Source organism: Meles meles, chromosome 7 (assembly GCF_922984935.1).
Source record: "Meles meles chromosome 7, mMelMel3.1 paternal haplotype, whole genome shotgun sequence".
Lineage (NCBI taxonomy): Eukaryota > Metazoa > Chordata > Mammalia > Carnivora > Mustelidae > Meles > Meles meles.
The window spans coordinates 135297693-135317621 of NC_060072.1; the positions used below are offsets into that span (position 1 = coordinate 135297693).

General features: G+C 38.4%; 1 protein-coding gene across 1 annotated transcript in view; it reads left to right on the top strand.

Annotated features, from left to right (window-relative positions):
- Window positions 1–19929, top strand: part of MYO3A (myosin IIIA) — a 230683-nt gene that overhangs the window by 73288 nt on the left and 137466 nt on the right. Inside the window, exons 9-13 of the mRNA XM_046012977.1 lie at window positions 11348–11447; window positions 13117–13233; window positions 14452–14556; window positions 14663–14746; window positions 19571–19773. Of these exons, the coding sequence (XP_045868933.1) occupies window positions 11348–11447; window positions 13117–13233; window positions 14452–14556; window positions 14663–14746; window positions 19571–19773 (609 nt within the window). The remainder of the gene's footprint in view (window positions 1–11347; window positions 11448–13116; window positions 13234–14451; window positions 14557–14662; window positions 14747–19570; window positions 19774–19929) is intronic.

Sequence of the window (19929 nt, forward strand, 5' to 3'; positions counted from 1 at the left end):
CAAGAATGGAAACCAGTTCTATAAAATGAAGGTCAAAGGAAAATGTTAGAAGTGTAAAATTATCTTGAAATATATGTATATATGTGTATCTGTGTGTGTTTACGTATATATATGTGTGTGTGTATATGGGTATCTGTGTGTATGTGTGTATATATATATATATGTGTGTGTGTGTACACACACACACACACACACCCCTTTTCTCTGATCATCTCAATTGTTTATAACCAGAGGACAAAACAATAAAATTTCTTTGGCTCCACGGTCAATGAACGTTTAGTAAAACAAACTATTCACTACTTTATCCAAGAAACATTTTGAGAACCCACTATTTGCAAGAATCTAGCCTAGGATTAAGGGGTAAATCAGTCAACAGATTAAAAAACAAAAAACCAAACTAAAACAGAAAACCTAGTGTGGAGCTTACATATCAGAAAACTTAGACAAAGAATAAAATAAATCAGTAAATGAGGTAGTATATTAGATGGCAGTGTGCGCTGGAGGAAGTATAGAGGAAGGGAAGGAGGACTGCGAGTCCTGGCAGGGGTGGGGGGGAGTGGGTCTGTTGGTGGAGGCAGAGTCTGGAGGCCTCTGAGGCAGCAGTGTGCCAGGTGTTGGAAGCCCTGCCAGGAGGGAAGCAGGGGGACAGCATTAGGAGACAAGGTCTGACATAGCAGGGTAGGGTTGTGTGGGTTTACATGGGACCTTTCTCTGGGTGACATGGGACCATTGGAGGGCACTGACCAGGGAGTGACCTGTCTGAAGTTCTGAAAAGTCACTGTCACTATTTGTAATAATCCAAGTAAAAATAGTGGTGGCTTGATCTTCAAGGAATAGGGGTAGAGGTTTTACCTCAGAAATAGACATTTGAGGTCTGATTGAATACCTCTCTGCTGAGGAGTTAGTAGGAGAGCAGAATAGTGTTCAGTTGTAAGAAATAACACCACCACCATCCCCGCCCCGTATCAAATCAGCAGCCCAGGCACCTTTCTAAGCTGTTCTTACATGTTTTCTGTAGCTTTCATGACCTCCGATTGGTTTTTTCCCTGCCTTTCTTATTGTTTCCAACCTCAGTCAACGGGCCACCCTCTCCTCACTGGAGATGGAGAGAAACGGAGGCCCAGCAAAGTTTAAGGAGAAGAAAACAAAGTAATCTGGTGATGGCGTGGATATAGGAGGTGAGAGGGAGGCAGATCTCTGGCGTGGGCAGCTAACCAGATGGGGGGGTCAGTCAGTGAGACAAGAAACGTCGGAGGAGTTCTAGGCTTCGTTACAGAAGTCCGTGCTTTGCTATCTGGACATTTGGAATTTGAATGCATGGAAGAGGTCTATGTTTCTCAACAATCATGCCCTCCCCAACCTAGTTTCCTCAGCCTCCAGCCTCTCCCACATTAGCGTTCTGCATTCTGGCTGCGACAGATCGTCACTGTTGTGGGGCACCTGCCTACGTCGCCCTTTCCCACGTGCTGCTCCCACAGACTTGACCACCCACCAGTGACCACTGCACCTACAAATACTCTTCCTCAGCTCACGGAATCCTGCTCCTACTCAAATACCGAGACTGAGTGCCAGACCTGCAGAGCCCCATTCCCCGTTCCCCAGAAGGGAATTATTGCCTCCTTGCTATTTCTCTAATATTTGATTTTTACTTCAGTTTTGGCACTTAACCATATGCCTTGTGTTGTTTTAAATGTTTTTATAGCTTGCACTTGACTGAAACTCATTGAACGTAGGGTCTGGATTCCTCTTCACCTACAGTAACCCCACACCACTTAGGACAATGCTCTGCCCATAGCAGGGTCCCAATAAATACAGGTTGGACTGAATCGCACAGTTAGATTTTTATTAAAATGACACTGATGTAAGAAGATTCTAAAGGAAATGTGCTTCTGAAATCAATAGCTATCCCTTTCTGTAAGCGTGTGTGTTTTTGAACTATGAAAAAATTTTTTGCCAAACAATGCTACTGTCAGGTGTTTAGTATGTAGTTAAATCTAACAAATCATTGTGTGCATTTTTTTTTAAAATTTGATACCAGAAAAATGAAAGTTGACCAGAACAATAGCAGTGATGATTAATTAAATACCCACTAGTGTATAAAATTATAGAAACAGTTAGATGTTCTTTTAAAAATCTAGGTATGCATCCTCATTTTAAGAAATAGTTAATATTGGGGCATCTGGGTGGCTCAGTCAGCTAAGTGTCTGACTTGAGCTCAGGTCATGATCCCATGGTCCTGGGACCAAGTCCCAAGTCTGGCTCCCTGCTGGGTGGAGAGCCTGCTTCTCCCTCTCCCTCTGCCCCTCCCCTTCTGCTTGTGCTCCCTCTCTTGCTCTCTCTCAAATAAATGAATAATTATTTTTTTTTAAAAAAGAAATACCCAATATTATACTAGGAAAAATTCAAAGCTTTTATTTACACAAACTCCAAAGAATTCAGTCTGTTTCAGACAAACATGGATATCATATTAAGGTAGTGACACGGGTTGAACTAGACATCTTCGTTGGACAGATAATCATTTATCCTCTCATTTATTCAATCAAATTCTATTATTATCTACTATCTCCCAGCTACTGTTTGGGTGCCTTACGATATATTAGTGACCAAAAGAGACATGTAAGGTGTAAAATATTTTCACAGTTGCCAATTCTTTTAAAATTTTTGTTCATACAGTATAATTCAGTTTTTCTTAATCATTCATTACAACTTGAATAGCTTTCAAAGTATTTAACTTACAGAGAAAGCTTTTATACACTAATTGCATGCACCTGAATTAACTGTGAATAACATGGTTTTTTGGTTTGTTTTTTGTTTTTTTTTTTTTTGGTTTTTTGTGGGTGTTTTTGGTGAGTAAAGCGATAAAAGTTTATTAAGTAAAGATATAAAAAAAGCTCTCAAGAGTGACAGGGGTTCCAACAGGGCTGCCAACAAGAGCCTTTAGTGTTGGTCTTTTATAGACAGCTAACCAAGGAAACTGATAACCTTTACATCCCTACTGATAACACCTTCAGTGGGTTACTTCCTTTTCAGGGTCTGGTTATTCTTTGTTGGTCCCAGGTGATTACCAAAGACACCCACCCCACACGACTCACCCTGCACCCGTAGGGCAGTGTGGGGTGGTCCTCCCACGTGAACAAATAGTTTTGTCCATTAACTGAGTAGAATTTGAGGCAATAACCAGTGCTACTGGATTTTAGCACATTTTTCTTCAAAAATGAATCTGTGCAAACATGGCCTAGCTCAACTTATCCCAGCTTTTTAGTTTATACGTTTAACTATTCCATCAGGATGTGTGTGCTTTGTGTGATCACGGACCTTATCTGTTTTCTTCCTAGCTTTATCCCAGCTCCAAATTGTCTGAAACATATTGGATGCTGCAGAAATGTAAATATTTGTTGAATGAATGAATGCAATAATAGATGTTGAAACATGTATAATTTAAGGCTCTGCTTGGGGTTTGGTGTGTGTGTGTGTGTGTGTGTGTGTGTGTGTTGAGGGGAAAAGTCTAACAAACTAGAACGGGAATGGAGATGTCATATCAATCACCTGATTCATTGTGTTTTGATACAAGGTTGGACACGTCACAGGCTTGCTGACCTTGCTTTTCACAATTCTTAAAATGAAAGGAGATTGGCCTGTAATATATTTAACTGTTCTTTTCTCTCTTATGCCCTTTGATCTTATGTACTGTTAACTGAGTGGCTTTTTCAATGTTAAGCTAATTTTAAAGCTGAACAAGGATGTAATTGACTCAGCTAGTCATGTATCAATGCCGCGTAAAAGAGTACAAAAGTGAGTCACTCACTATTGCTATTTTGTTGTGACAGCTGGAACGTGTGTATGTGTGTGTGTGTTGTCTCCACACTGTGTAATGCCCAACCAAGTGACAACAGTGCTGACCTTGCTTTCCAGAGCAGCCCATCGTGATAGCCTTGTCTCACAGGAACTGACGGTGCAGGCATACAGAGAGGGGAGAAGTATGGACGGCCAAGTCCAGTGGCCACGGGGTTTCTTCTCCAGTTTAACTGACCTGGCAGAGAGCAGCGCTCGGTCCTGATCAGTGAGTGGTGGGAGGGAGGTGTGCGGGAGCCCAGATGTGCTAGACAGCTGTGTATCTTCTCACTGTGAACCGAACTAAACTTCAGCTCTATTCTGTAAAGTCAGCCTGAAACACGGCTATGAAAATAGGGAGGAGGGGGAAAAAAAGAGTTTGCTTGTTTCCCAGAATGCCTGATTCCTGCTGAGCTACTACCCTCTGGGTATACATAGGATTTAATAATAAATACAGTGAAATCCTTCACAAGACCTGGGCCCAAATTCTTCCCACTTGTTGCTGGGTTTGACCTGAGTGCAGGGCTACGTATTTACGATTTGTGTTTGTTGAAGGCAGGAGGGTGTCTGTGGAATGAGAAGAGGATGGAGACAACTCAATATAAAGTTTCTATAAATATAAATGTAATTTAATTAAATCTAAATTAAAAGTAAATATTAAATATAAATATAAATATAAATATAGATGAGGCTTGAATACATGACCATAAAATTAATGGTTAAAATTTATTAACCGTAGCAGGTGCTGAATGAATGACTTTACATACGTTATGTAACTTCACCCCACAACAGCCTTATGAAATAGACTTGTATTATTCCCATCTTGTGTCTGAGAAAGCGGAGTAAGTTACGTGCCCAAGGTCACATGGCTAATAAGTGACAGAACCTCAACTGAAATAATAGTAGCTGTTATGTATTAGACATTTTCCTACGCCCATTCCAAATGAGCATTTCCATGAAATAATCTATTTTACTTATCCTGATGTTACTTTGGTATCATGAATACCACAATCCAAACCAAGGCAAGGGTTCATATAGCTTGAGAAATAACTTTTGATTTTCCATCAACTTTCTCAGAATTCAGTTCCATGTGTAAGAATTTATCAGTCAATCCATAATCTACCCTGACTTTATACCCATTATCGCTACTGGCTCAACCATGCCCTGAATCCATCAGCCTCTCTACCCTTGAGTTGAAGAGAAATCTTAATAGAGGAGTCATGTTTTAGAGTAGGGCCAAGCCATCTCCACAATTACCCTGATAAGGTCTTTGTAAGTGACAAACCAAACAAAGCCATGAGTTTTTCAGAGGCACAGAAAATGGTTCCTCATTTTCTCTTCGTAATGAAGCAGTCGCCCATCTCCTGGGTAATACACCTAATCAATACACAGAATTATCAAGCCCATTAGGTTGACAAATTATAGAATTCCAGGTCTGAAAGAGTCAACAGAGATTATGATTCAGCTATTTTAACACCATCAGTCTAGGTAAGATTATTCGCTTTCAGTATTTTCTGGTGATAACATGTCTTTTTAGGAAATGATAGTGATGGGTTTATCTTCCCAAATCAAAATAGAAAAGCCTAAAATTTATGTGTTCAGTACAATTTCACTATCCTAATATATCATATTAGGATATCTCATTTTCAGTGTTCTTTTTATTGAATTTCAAAAGTTCTTGAAATATTAAACATATGAATCCTTTGTCCATCATACACACTGCAAATTTTTTTTTCCTTTTAACTTAGGTGTTTATTATATCCATTTATTAAAATTGTTATCTCGCCAAATCTATCCCATATTTTTATTCTCTTTTCTATCTTATCATACTTACAAATTCCATTACTACCCCATTATTATTATACAACTCTTCTGTATCTTCTCCAGAACTTTTATGAGTATATTTTTAAATCTGTGCATTTGTTCATACACTTGGGCTTTATTTTTACATAAGGTACATGATTCCCAAATTTTTAACTAGCTGTTCCTGCACAATTTCTTGAATTTTTTTCTCTACTAATTTGAAATGCCACATTTATAATGTGTTCTTAGAATGTATGACCCTAAATTATAAGATATTTACTACTAGAATTCTAACTTTTCTTGGCTGTCCTAAGTGTGATGATGTTTAGTGATAATGTTTATTTTTAGAGTACAGTAAAATGATTTTTTTCCTTGACTAGAATATGCTACTCCACTCTGTTCTTTCCAGGCTCCCCCTCTTGATTAAAATATTTCTTTAACTTCCCATTACGACTGGAGTCGAGGCTCACTGGGCACCAGGGTCCCTCTCACTGTTTCAGCGACAGGGCCCTTCCTGGGCATATCCTATAGCCTGTCATCAGGCCTTCACACGTGCTCCTTCCTCTTTTCCCAGCAGATAACACCTTGACAACTTCTCCACACTTGGGTACATACATACCAAAGCTAAATTTCATATTTTCCATTAAAACTGTGAGTCACAGGGGGCACCTGGGTGACTCAGTCAGTTAAGCATCTGACTCTTGATTTCAGCTCAAGTCATGATCCCAGGGTCGTGAGATCAAACCCCACATCAGGCTCCACACTGAACGTGGAACCTGCTGAAGATTCCCTCTCTCTCTCCCTTTCTGCCCCCCACAACCCCAACTCACATTCTCACTCTCTCTTTCAAAACAAAATGAAAAAGAACCTGTGAATCATGGAATTTAATTCTGTGGATATTGGTAAGAGGTCTGAAAGATGGTAGGTCAAGTAGGTTTTGGTGTCAGCTGACTTATTAAAAGGTTTGCCAGAAATCACAGGATATGAACTGAAAGGGAAGGACACAGGATTGGTTACACTAAGAGTTATTATGCTTTGCACACTGGCTAGTTGGGTATTTCATACCTCTGTATCCTTGATACCAGCCAGGCATAGAAAGATGAATAACACTTGGTCTCTGCCCACAAAATGGTGAATGGTAAAAATGGTGAACATACCTAGTTAAAGATGAAAGTTACCCTGCTACGGGTACATTCTTTCTCTTAAAAGTCCTGCAACCGCTTCAGAGAGGGTGAAACTTGAGCCTGACTTTGCATGATAAGTAGAACTTCACTAGACATGGAAGGAAACTAATTCCAGGCAAAGAAAATGGAATGAGCGAAGCACTGAATCTCAGAATAATTGGCATATTGGAGAATGTTCTGTACAGAGATGATGGCTGATGATGCTGGAAAGGCTCTTTGAGACAAGGCTGTGAAGGGACATGAATTCCATGCCAAGAAGTCTTTAAGTCATGCTGTAGAAAACGGGGAGCCCTCAGAGACTTTCAATCATTACAGTAACAACATCTTTTCTAAGTTTTTGCAAACTAATACCAGAAGCATCAAGGAGGATGAATTCACAGGAGTGGATGGATTCACAGGAGTATTAGCCAGCCAAATATTGATCTCCCAATTCTTCACCACCTGCTTCTTGTAATTCTCCAGGAATAGTCTTTAGCTGCCAAATGGACCCATAAAAAACAGATGAAAAATTCAGGGTTCTTCACTTAAAATGGATAATTGGACTCCTTTTTCTGTTTTCTCAAAAATAATATGAGTCTCTTTGGAAATAGGGGCATGAGTAAGATGATACCTATTGAATTCAGCAAATACTGAGACCAGCTATGTAGAACTTCTATGCCAGAAACTGTTGGTATATACTCTGACTTACTTTATTCAGCTAACATTTATTGAGAACCTACTATGTTTTAAATAATCTGCTTATTCCCCAGATACAGTGGAGGGACCAAAGACGCATAATAGTCTCGTGTATCTTGGAATTTATAGTGTAGTAAGGTATTCAAATAGTAACTAAATTATCCATACCAATAATGGCATATCTGTGAATTTTTATAAATGCCATAAAGATGGAGGAACCCAAGAATTGAAAATAGGAGTACAACTATCCATACTAGATACAAGTCCTTTATCAGATACGTGATTTGCTAATATTTTCTCCTAGTCTGTGCCTTTCCTTTTGTTCTCTTAGCAGTATCTTTTGTAGAGCAGAAGTTTTTAATTTTAATGAAGTCCAACTTACTGATTTTTTTCTTTTATGGATGGTGGTTTTCATGCTGTATCTAAGAATTCATTCCAAACCCAAGGTTATCAAGATTTTCTTCTATGTTATCTTCTAGGAGTTTTATAATTTTGCATTTTACATTTAGGTCTGTGATCCATTTGGGTTAATTTTTGTTAAAGGGGCCTGGTTAGTGTCTACATTTTTAAATTTTTGCATATGGATGTCCAGCTTTTCCAGCTCCATAGGTTGAAGAGATTTCCTCATCCCAAGGAACCTCCCAATCTAGTAAAGGGAGTAAGACCCATATACAAATGATTGGTTGAAGTGATCGAACTAAAATATTTGTTCTGAAGGTTGTATAGAATTATGCTGAGAAGCTTTAAAGGGGTGGCATTTGAGGTGAGCTGTGAAAAATGAATAAAGTTTCATTGCACAGGTGGAGCTGAGGAGGAACTAATATAAATGAAGGACAAATCTTACTGACTGTAATGTTGAGAAGAGTGTGGAAGGCAAAGGTGGCAGTGGGGTAGGAGGCCATAGTGGTAGTGGGATGCAATAGGGGGAGGTGATGGCAGTGAGAAATGGTTTGTTCTAGATAGAATTTGGCAGTAGAGCTGATGGAATTTATATATGGATTGCAGGAAGGGTATGAGAAAAAGAGAAGATCCAAGGACCACTTGAACAATCAGAAGAGGGGAGTCCCCGCCTACTGGGAGGAGAATCATGGGGCAGCAGCAGGTTTGGGGCTGCGTATTCAGGAGCATGGTTTGGGATGTGTTAAGCCTGCCAATTAGACTTCCAGCTGAAGTGTTGAGTAAGCAGTTGGATGCTTAAGCCTGGAGATCAGCAGAGCTGTCAGTGTGTGGGTGGTAGTTAAAGCAGGAAGTGAATGTAGATAGAGAAGAAAACAACCGCAAGGATTGAAGCTCCAGAGATCCCAAATGTAATCGAAAGATGAGGAGGAACCAGAAAATGATTCTCAGATGGAGATGCCAGGGAGGCAAGGAAGAGAATCAAGAGAGGTCGACAAGACACCAAACCAAGTGTATTTAAGGAGTTGGTCTGTGCTGCCAGTCTGTTAAATAAAATGAGGTCTTAGACTTACCCATTGGACTTAGCAGCGTGAGACCATTAATATTCCTAACAAAAGCTGTTTCCATGGGGTGCGAGATGGCAGCCTGACTGAAATGCGTTTTCTTAGTGGATGGAAAGAAATTAAGTATAGATAATTCTAATGAGGATTTTTGCTATAAAGCAAGGAAATAGAACAGTAGATAGGGGAAAAAAAGGAAGTCAAGGAAGGGTGTTTGTACTTGTTTCTTTTGAGACTTTTGAGGCAAGTACTATGATAGCTGGGAGGAAAAATTGAGGGACGTTAGGATGAGAGAGGAACCAGTGGTGTCCTTGGTGTCCTTGAGTCAGTGAAAGAAGGTAGAATCCAGTGAACCAGAGGAAGGGCTGGCGGAGGATAGAGGGGGGACAGTTTATCAATAGTGACTTAATTCTTTCTCTTTTTCTTTTTTTTTTTAAGAGGGAGAGAGAGCATGAGCAGGGGAGAGGGGTATAGAGAGAGGGAGAAGCAGACTCCCCACTGAGCGGGGAGCCTCATGAAGGCCTCGATCCCCGACCCTGGGATCATGACCTGAGCCAAAGACAGACGTTTAACTAACTGAGCCATCCAGGCATCCCAATAGTGACTTAATTTTAAAAGAACCAGTGTTGATAGGAATGTGGAGAAAAAGGACACCTCATGCACTGGTGGTGGGAATGCAAACTGGTGCAGTCACTGTGGAAGACAGTACAGAACTAAAGTAGAACTACCATATAATCCAGTAATCACACTACTGGGTATTTACCCAAAGAATACAAAAATACTAATTCAAAGGGATACATGCACCCCTGTGTTTACTGTAGCCTTACTTACAATAGCCAAAGTCTGGAAGCAGCCCAAGTGTCCATCAGTAGATGAATGGACAAAGAAGATGTGGTATTATCCAGCCATTAAAAAGAACGAAGCCTTGCCATTGAGGACAACATGGATGGAGTTAGAGAGTTTATATAATACTAAATGAAGTAAGCCAGGCAGAGAAAGACAAATAACACGTGATTTCTCTCATACACGGAATTTAAGAAATAAGACAAGCAAAGGGAAAAAAGAGACAAACCAAAAACAGACTCTTAACGGTAGACAACAAACTGGTGGTAGCCAGAGGCAGGTGGGTGGGGTGTGGCTGAACTAGGTGAAGGGGATTAAGGGCACATTTATGGTGATGAACACTGAGTCTTATATGGAATCATTGAATCACTATATTGTACGTCTGGAATGGGTGCAACACCATATGTTAACTATACTGGAATTAAAGTTTTTAAAAAAAATAGTGACTTAATTCACTAAGCAAAGTTTGCTGAGTAAGTGGTATGGTTCTAATTATTCCTCACAGTCTACTTACTCCTTTTACTAATGGACAAATTGAAATGCTTGACAGTACAGTCGACCCTTGATTAACACAGGTTTGAGCTTCATGGGTTCACTTGAATGCAGATTTGTTCGATAAATATGGTATAACACTCTAAGTATATTTCCTCTGTATGATTTTCTTTTCCTAGCTTACTTTACTATAAGAATATTATATATATAAAAAACAGAAAATATGTGTTCATCAGTTGTTTATGTTATCGGTAAGGCTTCTGGTCAACAGAAGGCTATTAGCAGTCCAGTTCTGGGGACTCAAAAGTTATAGCTGGGTTTTTGACTGCGTGGGGTTTGGCACCTCTAACCCCATGTTGTTTCAAAAGTCCACTTATCTCCAAAAATAAACACTGAAGGTACAGTTTTGTTCAAAATAACAAGCAGATGATAATTTCATGTCCAGAAAAGTTGAAACGAACCCTGGTGTTTATCTCAGCAGCTTCTCCAGCCTTCATGTCAAATCAAGATCCTCTGGCTGTTATCAGAAGTTGCTGAAATGTTTTTCCCTGAAAATAAACTTCCCAGTGCCTGAAACCAATTTCCCTCATCCATTTAACCATTTGAAAATCCACAGTGGAGTTGATTTTGCATTCCTCTTAAATTCTGCTGAATAATAATTTCTAATATTACCATTGCTTAGCCACCAATGGCCTGACACGGTCTCAGACACCGTTGGGAATCTAATGAATTCACATCTCTCTGACTCACCACTTTGTAACAGATTAAATCACAATGTGGAGGAAGCTTTAAAGCAAATTATATATAGGAGAGTTCTTGATAGAAATAATGAACTCTTTTCATCATCGGTGAGGAAGTTTGACATGTTGTAATTTTCCTATAGAGAGGAGAAAACAGACCAAATATATTAGGCTATTTTCTGGGAAATGGTTAGCGTTAAATTTAGGAAAACCAGATTTATAGAAGTTTTGTAGTCTCGTATGTATCTAAAACTTACCTCCACTGTGGTCAGTAATAAGTTCTCAAGTCAGAAGGGGTTTCTCTCTTTGTACTGCTCTACAGACATGAACGTATTCACACCAAGAAAAGTAACTTCAATAGATCACTAATGTCCAGTCTGAAGGATGTAGACGATTTAGCAACCCTAGAAGTTTTGGATGAGGTAAGAGACTCAGTTTAATTAAACCTAAACATTCTAGATTTTGTTTAATTTATAGAAGTGATATGCGCAGGAGGCTGTTGGAATATCTGTAAGCTTTGCTTGTCTCTTTGCTTCCTGATTATCTCTCCTGTCTTCACTTTGAATATGTGTAACTCAGATTTCCAGATCTCTTCAGCCTGATGTCCATCTTCCTTCCTTCCTTCCTCTTTCTTTCTCTCTCTCTTTCTTTCTTTCTTTCTTTCTTTTATAGTCAAATTACAAAGGTATGGATTCCCAGTAGCTGAGTTGCTTATAAGTTACAGACCCTTCCCCCGCTGAATTCATTCTGGGAGTCTCAGAGGGATGATATACTGAGGTCGGAAAATGGTCTGCCTCCTACAATCTCCACAGAGCATTTTTCTATTTTCTCTTCTGCTCTTTCCCCTCTATTTTCTCTTCTGCTCCACTCTCAGTGGCTGTACCCAGAGGCCTCTAGGAAACCCTGAGAGCCTCTTTTACGATGGCCATTGTCCCCCTCGTGGGATCCCAGAGTCCCTACTCTCCCAGGGCTAGCCCATTAGGGCACAGAATTCTGCTTGAAACTCCTTATCCCAGTGACCTCAGAACTATTTCAAGCATCTCTTGCGAAGGTACAAATGCAAGCCAGTAAATTACAGTTTCAGTCTCCCTTCCCCTCATCTCCCTTTATTCTGGATAATCAGATCATTAGAGAAATAAATAGCTCCTTTTCAGTAAAAGGTTAGGATCTCTATCCTGCCTGATCAACAGCGTTCTTTAAATACATCTAATAAATGCCTGAGATTTGCTTAGAAATTCAGCATCAGGAGACATTTTCTGAACAGAGGTAGTCATTTGGTAAATTTCGGGTTGCTGAAACAACTCGAGTACTTCCTCAAAATAATCTTTCTTGAGAGCATCAAACATCTCGTAATCAAGTAGTGTTTGCGAGTCAAAGATTGCCAGCACCTTTATAAATCTTTTCATACCAAATTCTCCAATGATGGGAGTTTCTAGGCTTGTGGATTATAAAGAAGACTTTGCTCATCATATTGATGACCTATATGTTAGACATGGGGCTTGTTTGTTTCTGTTGTCTGTGCTTTTGTTTTTGTCTCATTTTTGAGCTCTCATCTTCTGCTTTCCTCTTGTGTCGTACTGTAAATGATGATTTCTGACACTGTTAAAATTGATTTCATGTACGCACAATTTATCAACTATGAAAGTTACTTTTCTGAACCTTTTGCTGTGTCTCATAAAGCCAAACGTCTCAGCAAAGGGCTAGGACGTTCTACAGAACCACTAAATAACCTTGATTTGCAATAAAGTCCTGTTCTCTGTATCCTCCCCTTCCTTTTCTATTGGTCTTTCTCTTTATGTCATCTTCTGAATTTACTTATTTTCTGGAAGGTTCTCTACACATAATACCCGTGTAATATCTCAGATGGCCTTTGGAAAACACGGAGAACAATGCCATCCCTCTGTGGCCCTCAAAACAGAAAATGTCTGTCAAGTGGAAAGATACTTGCTGACCCAGTGTTAGACTCCATGTGTCTATTCCTTTCTGATCCTCAGTCCAAATTCCAGATGCTTAATTTATTACTGTCTACATTTTAAGTTGTAAGTGACCTTAAATGATTTTTAAGAAAAAATTATTTTTGTTTTATTTTAGAATACAGTCTCAGAACAACTTGAGAAGTGTTATTGCAGAGATCAGATTTATATGTATGTGGGAGATATACTCATTGCTCTGAATCCTTTTCAGAGTCTGGGTCTTTATTCCACACAGGTATGTGGTGTGGTTGGCATTCTTCTACTTTGTACTAATAATTATACTATTCAAATTTTAAATTAATTGAGATGAGGCCGAAGATAATTTCATTCAGTGCCTTGAAAAAACAAGTAATTTCTGCTAAAACAGAGAGATGGAAAAAATAGGAGCTGAATCTATCTGGATGTGGTTCCTGGTCTTCCTTCCTCCAAAACTCTATGGCAGAATGGTGACTACTTCCAGTCACTGGTAACTGGTCTATATGATGCATCATAATAATAAACAGATGCCTATAAAAGTGCAGGGTATTGTCTCTCTCTGAACCAAGTATGGGAGAGTCAAGAGTATAATTACCTTGTCTCACAGGTAATATATACTTAGTGGCTATGAAACTTGTCATTATGAATTTAAAAATTCTTTTTGACAAATTGGTTTTTAGTGTCAGGTAGTGTGTGTTTTATGAATATGAGTATATAATTATCCATGATTCAAGCCCTATTGGTTTAAATATAGAACAGTTTTCTGGAATTAAGTTAAGCTGTCTTTCATTTTTAATTGGACCTATTCTCTTTTAGCAATTTGTGTATTTATAAAATCGGTTAATATTATGATTAATAGCTTTTTTATATGTAAGAAATAAATAATTCTCTCATTCTCTACCACCTTAAAATTTACAAGAATAATGGTAAATTAATGAGCCTTGAACTTAAGTTCCAGAAGTCTGGGCTTTCATTAAATTCTGTTATCAGTTAACTTGGTGATTTGGACAAGTCAAATGACAGACTATATGTCAAGTGATGTGAAAAGAAAAAAGTGGTGATCGTATGTCAGACAGGATTATATCCAGGGAATAGTCAACAAGATGATACCTGGTTGTCTTATTTATAGTATCTTTTTATTTAAAGAGATAATAGTATTTTGAAACATTAAGTTCTGCTTTGGAAGTGGTTATGCATTTCTAAGAGTCTTCTTTTAAATACTGCTACCAGAATGATATATGCTATTATGTTACATCATATATCCGGGCTCTTTTATGTCAAGCTTTTATTTTATATAATTGTGCATACATGTGTGTATAGTATGTGTATGGAGTGTGTGTCATGTTTTGGTGGTATGAAAATGTATTTTGACTTATGTTTTGCTTTAAAAAATTGGCAGTTCTGCCTATAAATAATCTAGGACTTAAACAAAAACAAAAAGAAAAGCCCCACAAAACGTGTTCTTTTTAACCTTTAGCATTCCAGACTGTATATTGGAGCAAAGAGAACAGCCAATCCTCCTCACATTTTTGCAATGGCTGACTTGGGATACCAGTCAATGGTAACATACAATTCAGATCAGGTAAGGAGAGTCTCACATCTTAGAAATTCCCCTCTTAGCTTCTTGTGTGTGAGCCACATCTTGTGAGGATAAAGTTTTCTCGTGGTTTCCTTTTCTCACTGTGCAGTGCATTGTTATTTCTGGAGAAAGTGGTGCTGGAAAGACAGAAAGTGCTCATCTTTTGGTTCAACAGCTGACGGTTCTTGGAAAGGTACAATGTTTTCTCTATCCTAACAGAAATATTTGTTATATTTCAGGGCCTAATATAGCTGATTAGATTAATGTTCACGGATTCCCACATTAAATAAGGTACAGAAATTATAAAACACGCTTGCTATCTTTTTTTTTTTTATTCATTTATTTGTTTATTTACAGCATAACAGTGTTCATTGTTTTGGCATCACACCCACACGCTTGCTATCTTATGTGAGTTTAAAATATAGCAAACAGTAGAAAAAGTGTATGCTCTGTTTTGAGGGTATTCTAACTTTTGTCGCTCTTATTAGGGAAGGCTTTATAAATGTGATTTTCTCCCTTTTTAGCCCAAGTACATTTACTGAATACTCTCTTTACTTTTTTCCTTTTGTTGCTTGCAGGTTCATATACAAAAATCAATTGTATTTATATATGTTATATACATTATAAACGTACATATAATACAAAAGTTAATTTGCATTATATATATATAAATATATCTCAGCAATAATCAACTCATGAAAACTGAAATTTAGAAGTCTCATAATAGCACCAAAAAATTAACTATTTAAGTCTAAGTCTTATAAGACATATATGGAATTGGTATGCTGAAAAGTAGAAAAAACTGATAAAAGAAATCATAGAATACCCCAATAAATGGAGAGATATACCATGTTTATGGATTAAAACACCCATATCATTATACCAAATCTTCACGAATTGATCTGTGGATTCAGTGCTGTTACAATAAAAGTCCCAGCAGGATTTTTTTTGTGTGGAAATTGACAAGCTGAATTAAAAATTTATACGGAAAGGCAAAGGAGCTGTAATAATTTTGAAAAAGAACAAGGTTGGAGGACTAATACTACCTGATTTTCAGACTTACTGTAAAGCTACAATAGTATATTCAACATCAAAAGCATAATCCACAAAGAAAAAAATTATATTTCACCAAAATTAAGAACTTCTTCTGCTCTCTGAATGACATTTATAAGCAGATGAAACCACAACGTACATCCTCAAAGAAACTATTTGCAAGTCACATATCTGATAAAATACTTGCATCCTTAAAGCATATATTGTAAAAAAAAAACAAACTCTTAAAAACTCAATAATAGATCAAATAACAAAAAAATGAACAAAAGAGTATATCAACTATACTTAAATAATAAAATTTATTAAAAAATAAACAGGGGATTTGAATAGTACTTCACCAAAGACAATATGTAGATGGCAAATAAACAAATGAGATGTTCTTGGGGCGCCTGGGTGGCTCAGTGAGTTAAGCCTCTGCCTTTGGCTCAGGTCATGATCCCAGGGTCCTGGGATCGAGCCCCGCATTGGGCTCTCTGCTCAGTGAGGAGCCTTCTTCCCCCTACCCCCACCTGCCTCTGCCTACTTGTGATCTCTCTCTCTCTGTCAAATGAATAAATAAAATCTTAAAAAAAGAAAACATGTTCAACATCAGTTGTCATTAGGGAAATGCAGATTAAAACACAGTGGGACATCCTTATCCACCTATTAAAATGGTTACATTTTTTGTTAAGTCTAACCATACCAACAGCCGAGAAGGACGTGGGGTAACTGGAACTGTCATGTGCTGGTGAAATGCAAAACAGTGCAGTCGCTTGGGAAAACAGACTGGAAGTTTTTTATAAAATTAAACCATACTTACTGTACAGCAATCCTACTTATTTATCCAAATAAAATGAAAACTCATATTTACACAAAAACCACAAACAAGTATCTATAGTGGCTTTATTTGTAATCTCCAGGAATGGGTAAACAAACCAGTACATGTGTACAGTGTAATATTGCCCAGTAACAAAAAGGAGCAAAGAATGATACAAGGAATGGATCTCATTAGATAAGACTTGGATGAAGCTCAAATGCATTGTGCTAAGTCAAAGAAGTCCGATTCAGAAGACTATAGACTATATGATTCACTTTATATGTCATTCCTGAAAAATTAAAATTGTAGAGACAGAAAACAGATGAGTCATTTTCATAGGCTGGGGATGAAGGGAGGTGTTGGCTACAGAAGGTAATGATACAGTTTTGGGGAGTGATGGAACTGTCCTATGTGTGGATTGTAGTGAGGGTTATATGGTTGTATATGTTTATAAAAACTTTTAGGGACACCTGGGTGGCTCAGTTGGTTAAGCATCTGTCTTTGGCTCAGGTCATGATCTCAGGGTCCTGAAATCGACCCCCACATTGGGCTCCCTGCTCAGTGGGGAGTCTGATTCTCCCTCTCCCTCTCCCTGTGCTCTTGCTTGCTCTCTCTGTCTCTCAAATAAATAAAACTTTAAAAAATTATCTATAAGGGGCACATGGGTGGCTCAGTGAATTAAGCCTCTGCCTTCGGCTCAGGTCATGATCTCAGGGTCCTGGGATCGAGCCCCACATGGAGCTCTCTGCTCAGCGGGGAGTCTGCTTCCCCCTCCCCTCTCTGCCTGCCTCTCTGCCTACTTGTGATCTCTCTCTCTGTCAAATAAATAAATAAAATCTTTTTAAAAAATTATCTATAAAAAACATTTAGAACAGTCCTCTATAGAGGATGAAACTTACTGTATATAAAATATACCTTAAGTTTTGAAAAAAGGAAGTTGATGATAGAGATTTGGCTTGATTTTCCAGATAGGGTCCTTGAAATAAGTCAAGAATTATATGTTTTTATTAGGATGACTAAAAAACACCCCAAACAAAAGAGCCCCTCAAAACCCATTGTATACAACTTATCCCTGTGAATATTTTTATTATGATCTACATAGTTATATAGCATTATTTTAAAATTCTTGCCATCACTGTGATTTAGGAATCTTAGGTTACAAAGTACTCTGTGTGCTAGGACAGAACCAATCTCTCTATAAAAGGGTGAAGCCTTTTCATCTTATCAGAATAAATGCTTAATGGAGTCTAATTTGTTTCAGAATAATGAGTTGAAAGATTTCTGGGTTTTTATTAAAAGTCAATTAACAAATTTTAGTATTTTCAATCTCTTCTGTAGATATGGAATAGAAATATACCTTTGCTCACTGGGTTAATTTGCCCTCCACGAACCAGACCTGTGACCCCCTCACCACTAGAAGAGCCAGTAGAGATCAGGAAGCTAGTGCTCAGGACTGTCGTCTCCGTCCCTTTCCCAGCTCACTGCCCATCCACTTTCCCCTCCTTAATTCCAGAACAAACATCACAGTGAAAAAGAGATGTCATTTTGAGGGAGGCACAGCATATAGAACAGTCGAACCCCTGAATTAATTTACTCGAGGGCCTTTGCTATTCCTTCTTGGTTTGTGGCTTGATAGAGGGTCTCGTCAAAGATGGATTAACTTGTATGTAAATTTTGCTTTGTAGAGGTCAGCAGACTTATTTAATCACGTTCTCTTTTCCTAGATCTAAAAATGTGACTTAATATTAATTGGAGATATATATATATCTCCATTTCCCAGAATCCTACCCTTATTAGATATTACTTTACTTTTTAACTTTTCTCCTCAATAAAGATTTGCCAGATACAAAAACGGGATGTTTGGTGGAGTAAATTTGCATTTGTAATATGCAGGCCTCAAAATCTTAGTAGGGCACTGCTCTTTAATACAGGCGGACAAAGACGCTTTCTCATCTTTCTCAGGAGCGCAAGACTAGCCCCAAACATTTTGAAGAGCCATGTTTATCCCAGTGCTCATTACTGTGTTCTCTCGATGTTTACTGCCTCTTTTAGAAGATACTAAAATGCTTTATAGGCCTTCAGACCCTCACTGTGAATGCCCCCTCTAGCCCGTCTATGTACTAATGTGGCCTATGTTCCAGAAATACCAACTGCTCCTCTCCCTTACTTATATAATTTGCATACCTTCAACATAGCTGATCTCAACAAGGTATTACCCTAAACATAATCTACTCAATCTAATTTCTACCAAGATGTGAATGACCGATATCTCCTTAACCATTTAGAGTGGAAAATGCATTCTAAAAGAGATTGATTTTTTTGAAATCATTTTTTTAAAGATTTTATTCATTTATTTGACAGAGAGAGACACAGAGAGAGAGGAAACACAAGCAGGGGGAGTGGGAGGGGGAGAAGCAAGCTTCTTGCTCAATAGGGATCCCGATGGGATATGGGGCTCAACCCCAGGACCCTGGGATCATGACCTGAGCCAAAGCAGACGCTTAACAACTAAGCCACCCAGGCATTCCTAGAGGTTGATTTTTAACCAAATAAATTTCTACTTGGTGGAACTCCCAGTAAAGTGGTATATAAGGAACGAATAATAATCATAACAAGCTTGCTTGGGGGAAGAAATATATGAGACGGGGTAGGAGAAAATAGAAGGGCAGCCAAGCAGGCCCGCTTCCATCCGCACTGTTGAGCTGTTCTCAGTTTTCACAATAATTCCACTTCCCCTGCTTCTGAATTCAAAATAATCTTTACTCCCTGATTTTCAGCTGTAGGAGCTTCCATGGAAGCAACAGAAGTGGTTCCGGCTTTGGGGAGCATTTGGATGGGCCCCAGAGAGGTAGAGTAGGAATAACAAAATGAGAGGTGTACCCCACCGTGCGTAGACTGCTTACAAATTGTCTTTGTAAATCGGGCGCTGAACAGAACTATATTTCAGTTGAAACAGTAAAAAACATCTCTTTGCCCCTTGAAGAAAGCAAGTGAGAACTCACCTAGAGGAAGGGAAAAGCGGACCAGATATTGTAACATCTGGCAGTATGCCAAGAATGTGCTCTCAAGACCTTTACGTCTACATGTAGTGCTTATCAACGAAGAGACATTTTATTATATACAAAATTAATTTTTTACATTAAAAAAATATCTTGACACTTTCTCTAGGCTAATAACAGAACCCTGCAAGAGAAGATTTTACAAGTGAACAATTTGGTGGAAGCCTTCGGCAATGCCTCCACTATCATAAATGACAATTCCAGCCGATTTGGGAAATACTTAGAAATGAAATTTTCCTCTTCCGGAGCTGTCGTGGGAGCACAGATTTCTGAATACCTTCTGGAGAAATCGCGAGTTATCCGCCAAGCTCTGTAAGTCAGTGTCAAATTTTTTTTTTCTGGGAAACAAGCAAAGAATGCTTTTGTTTTAATAGCAGAATGTCTTACTTATTCAAAAAACTCAGCAAAAGTTTATTGATTATCCTCTATGTGAATGGCACTTACTGTTAGAATCAAAGAGATCCCTCT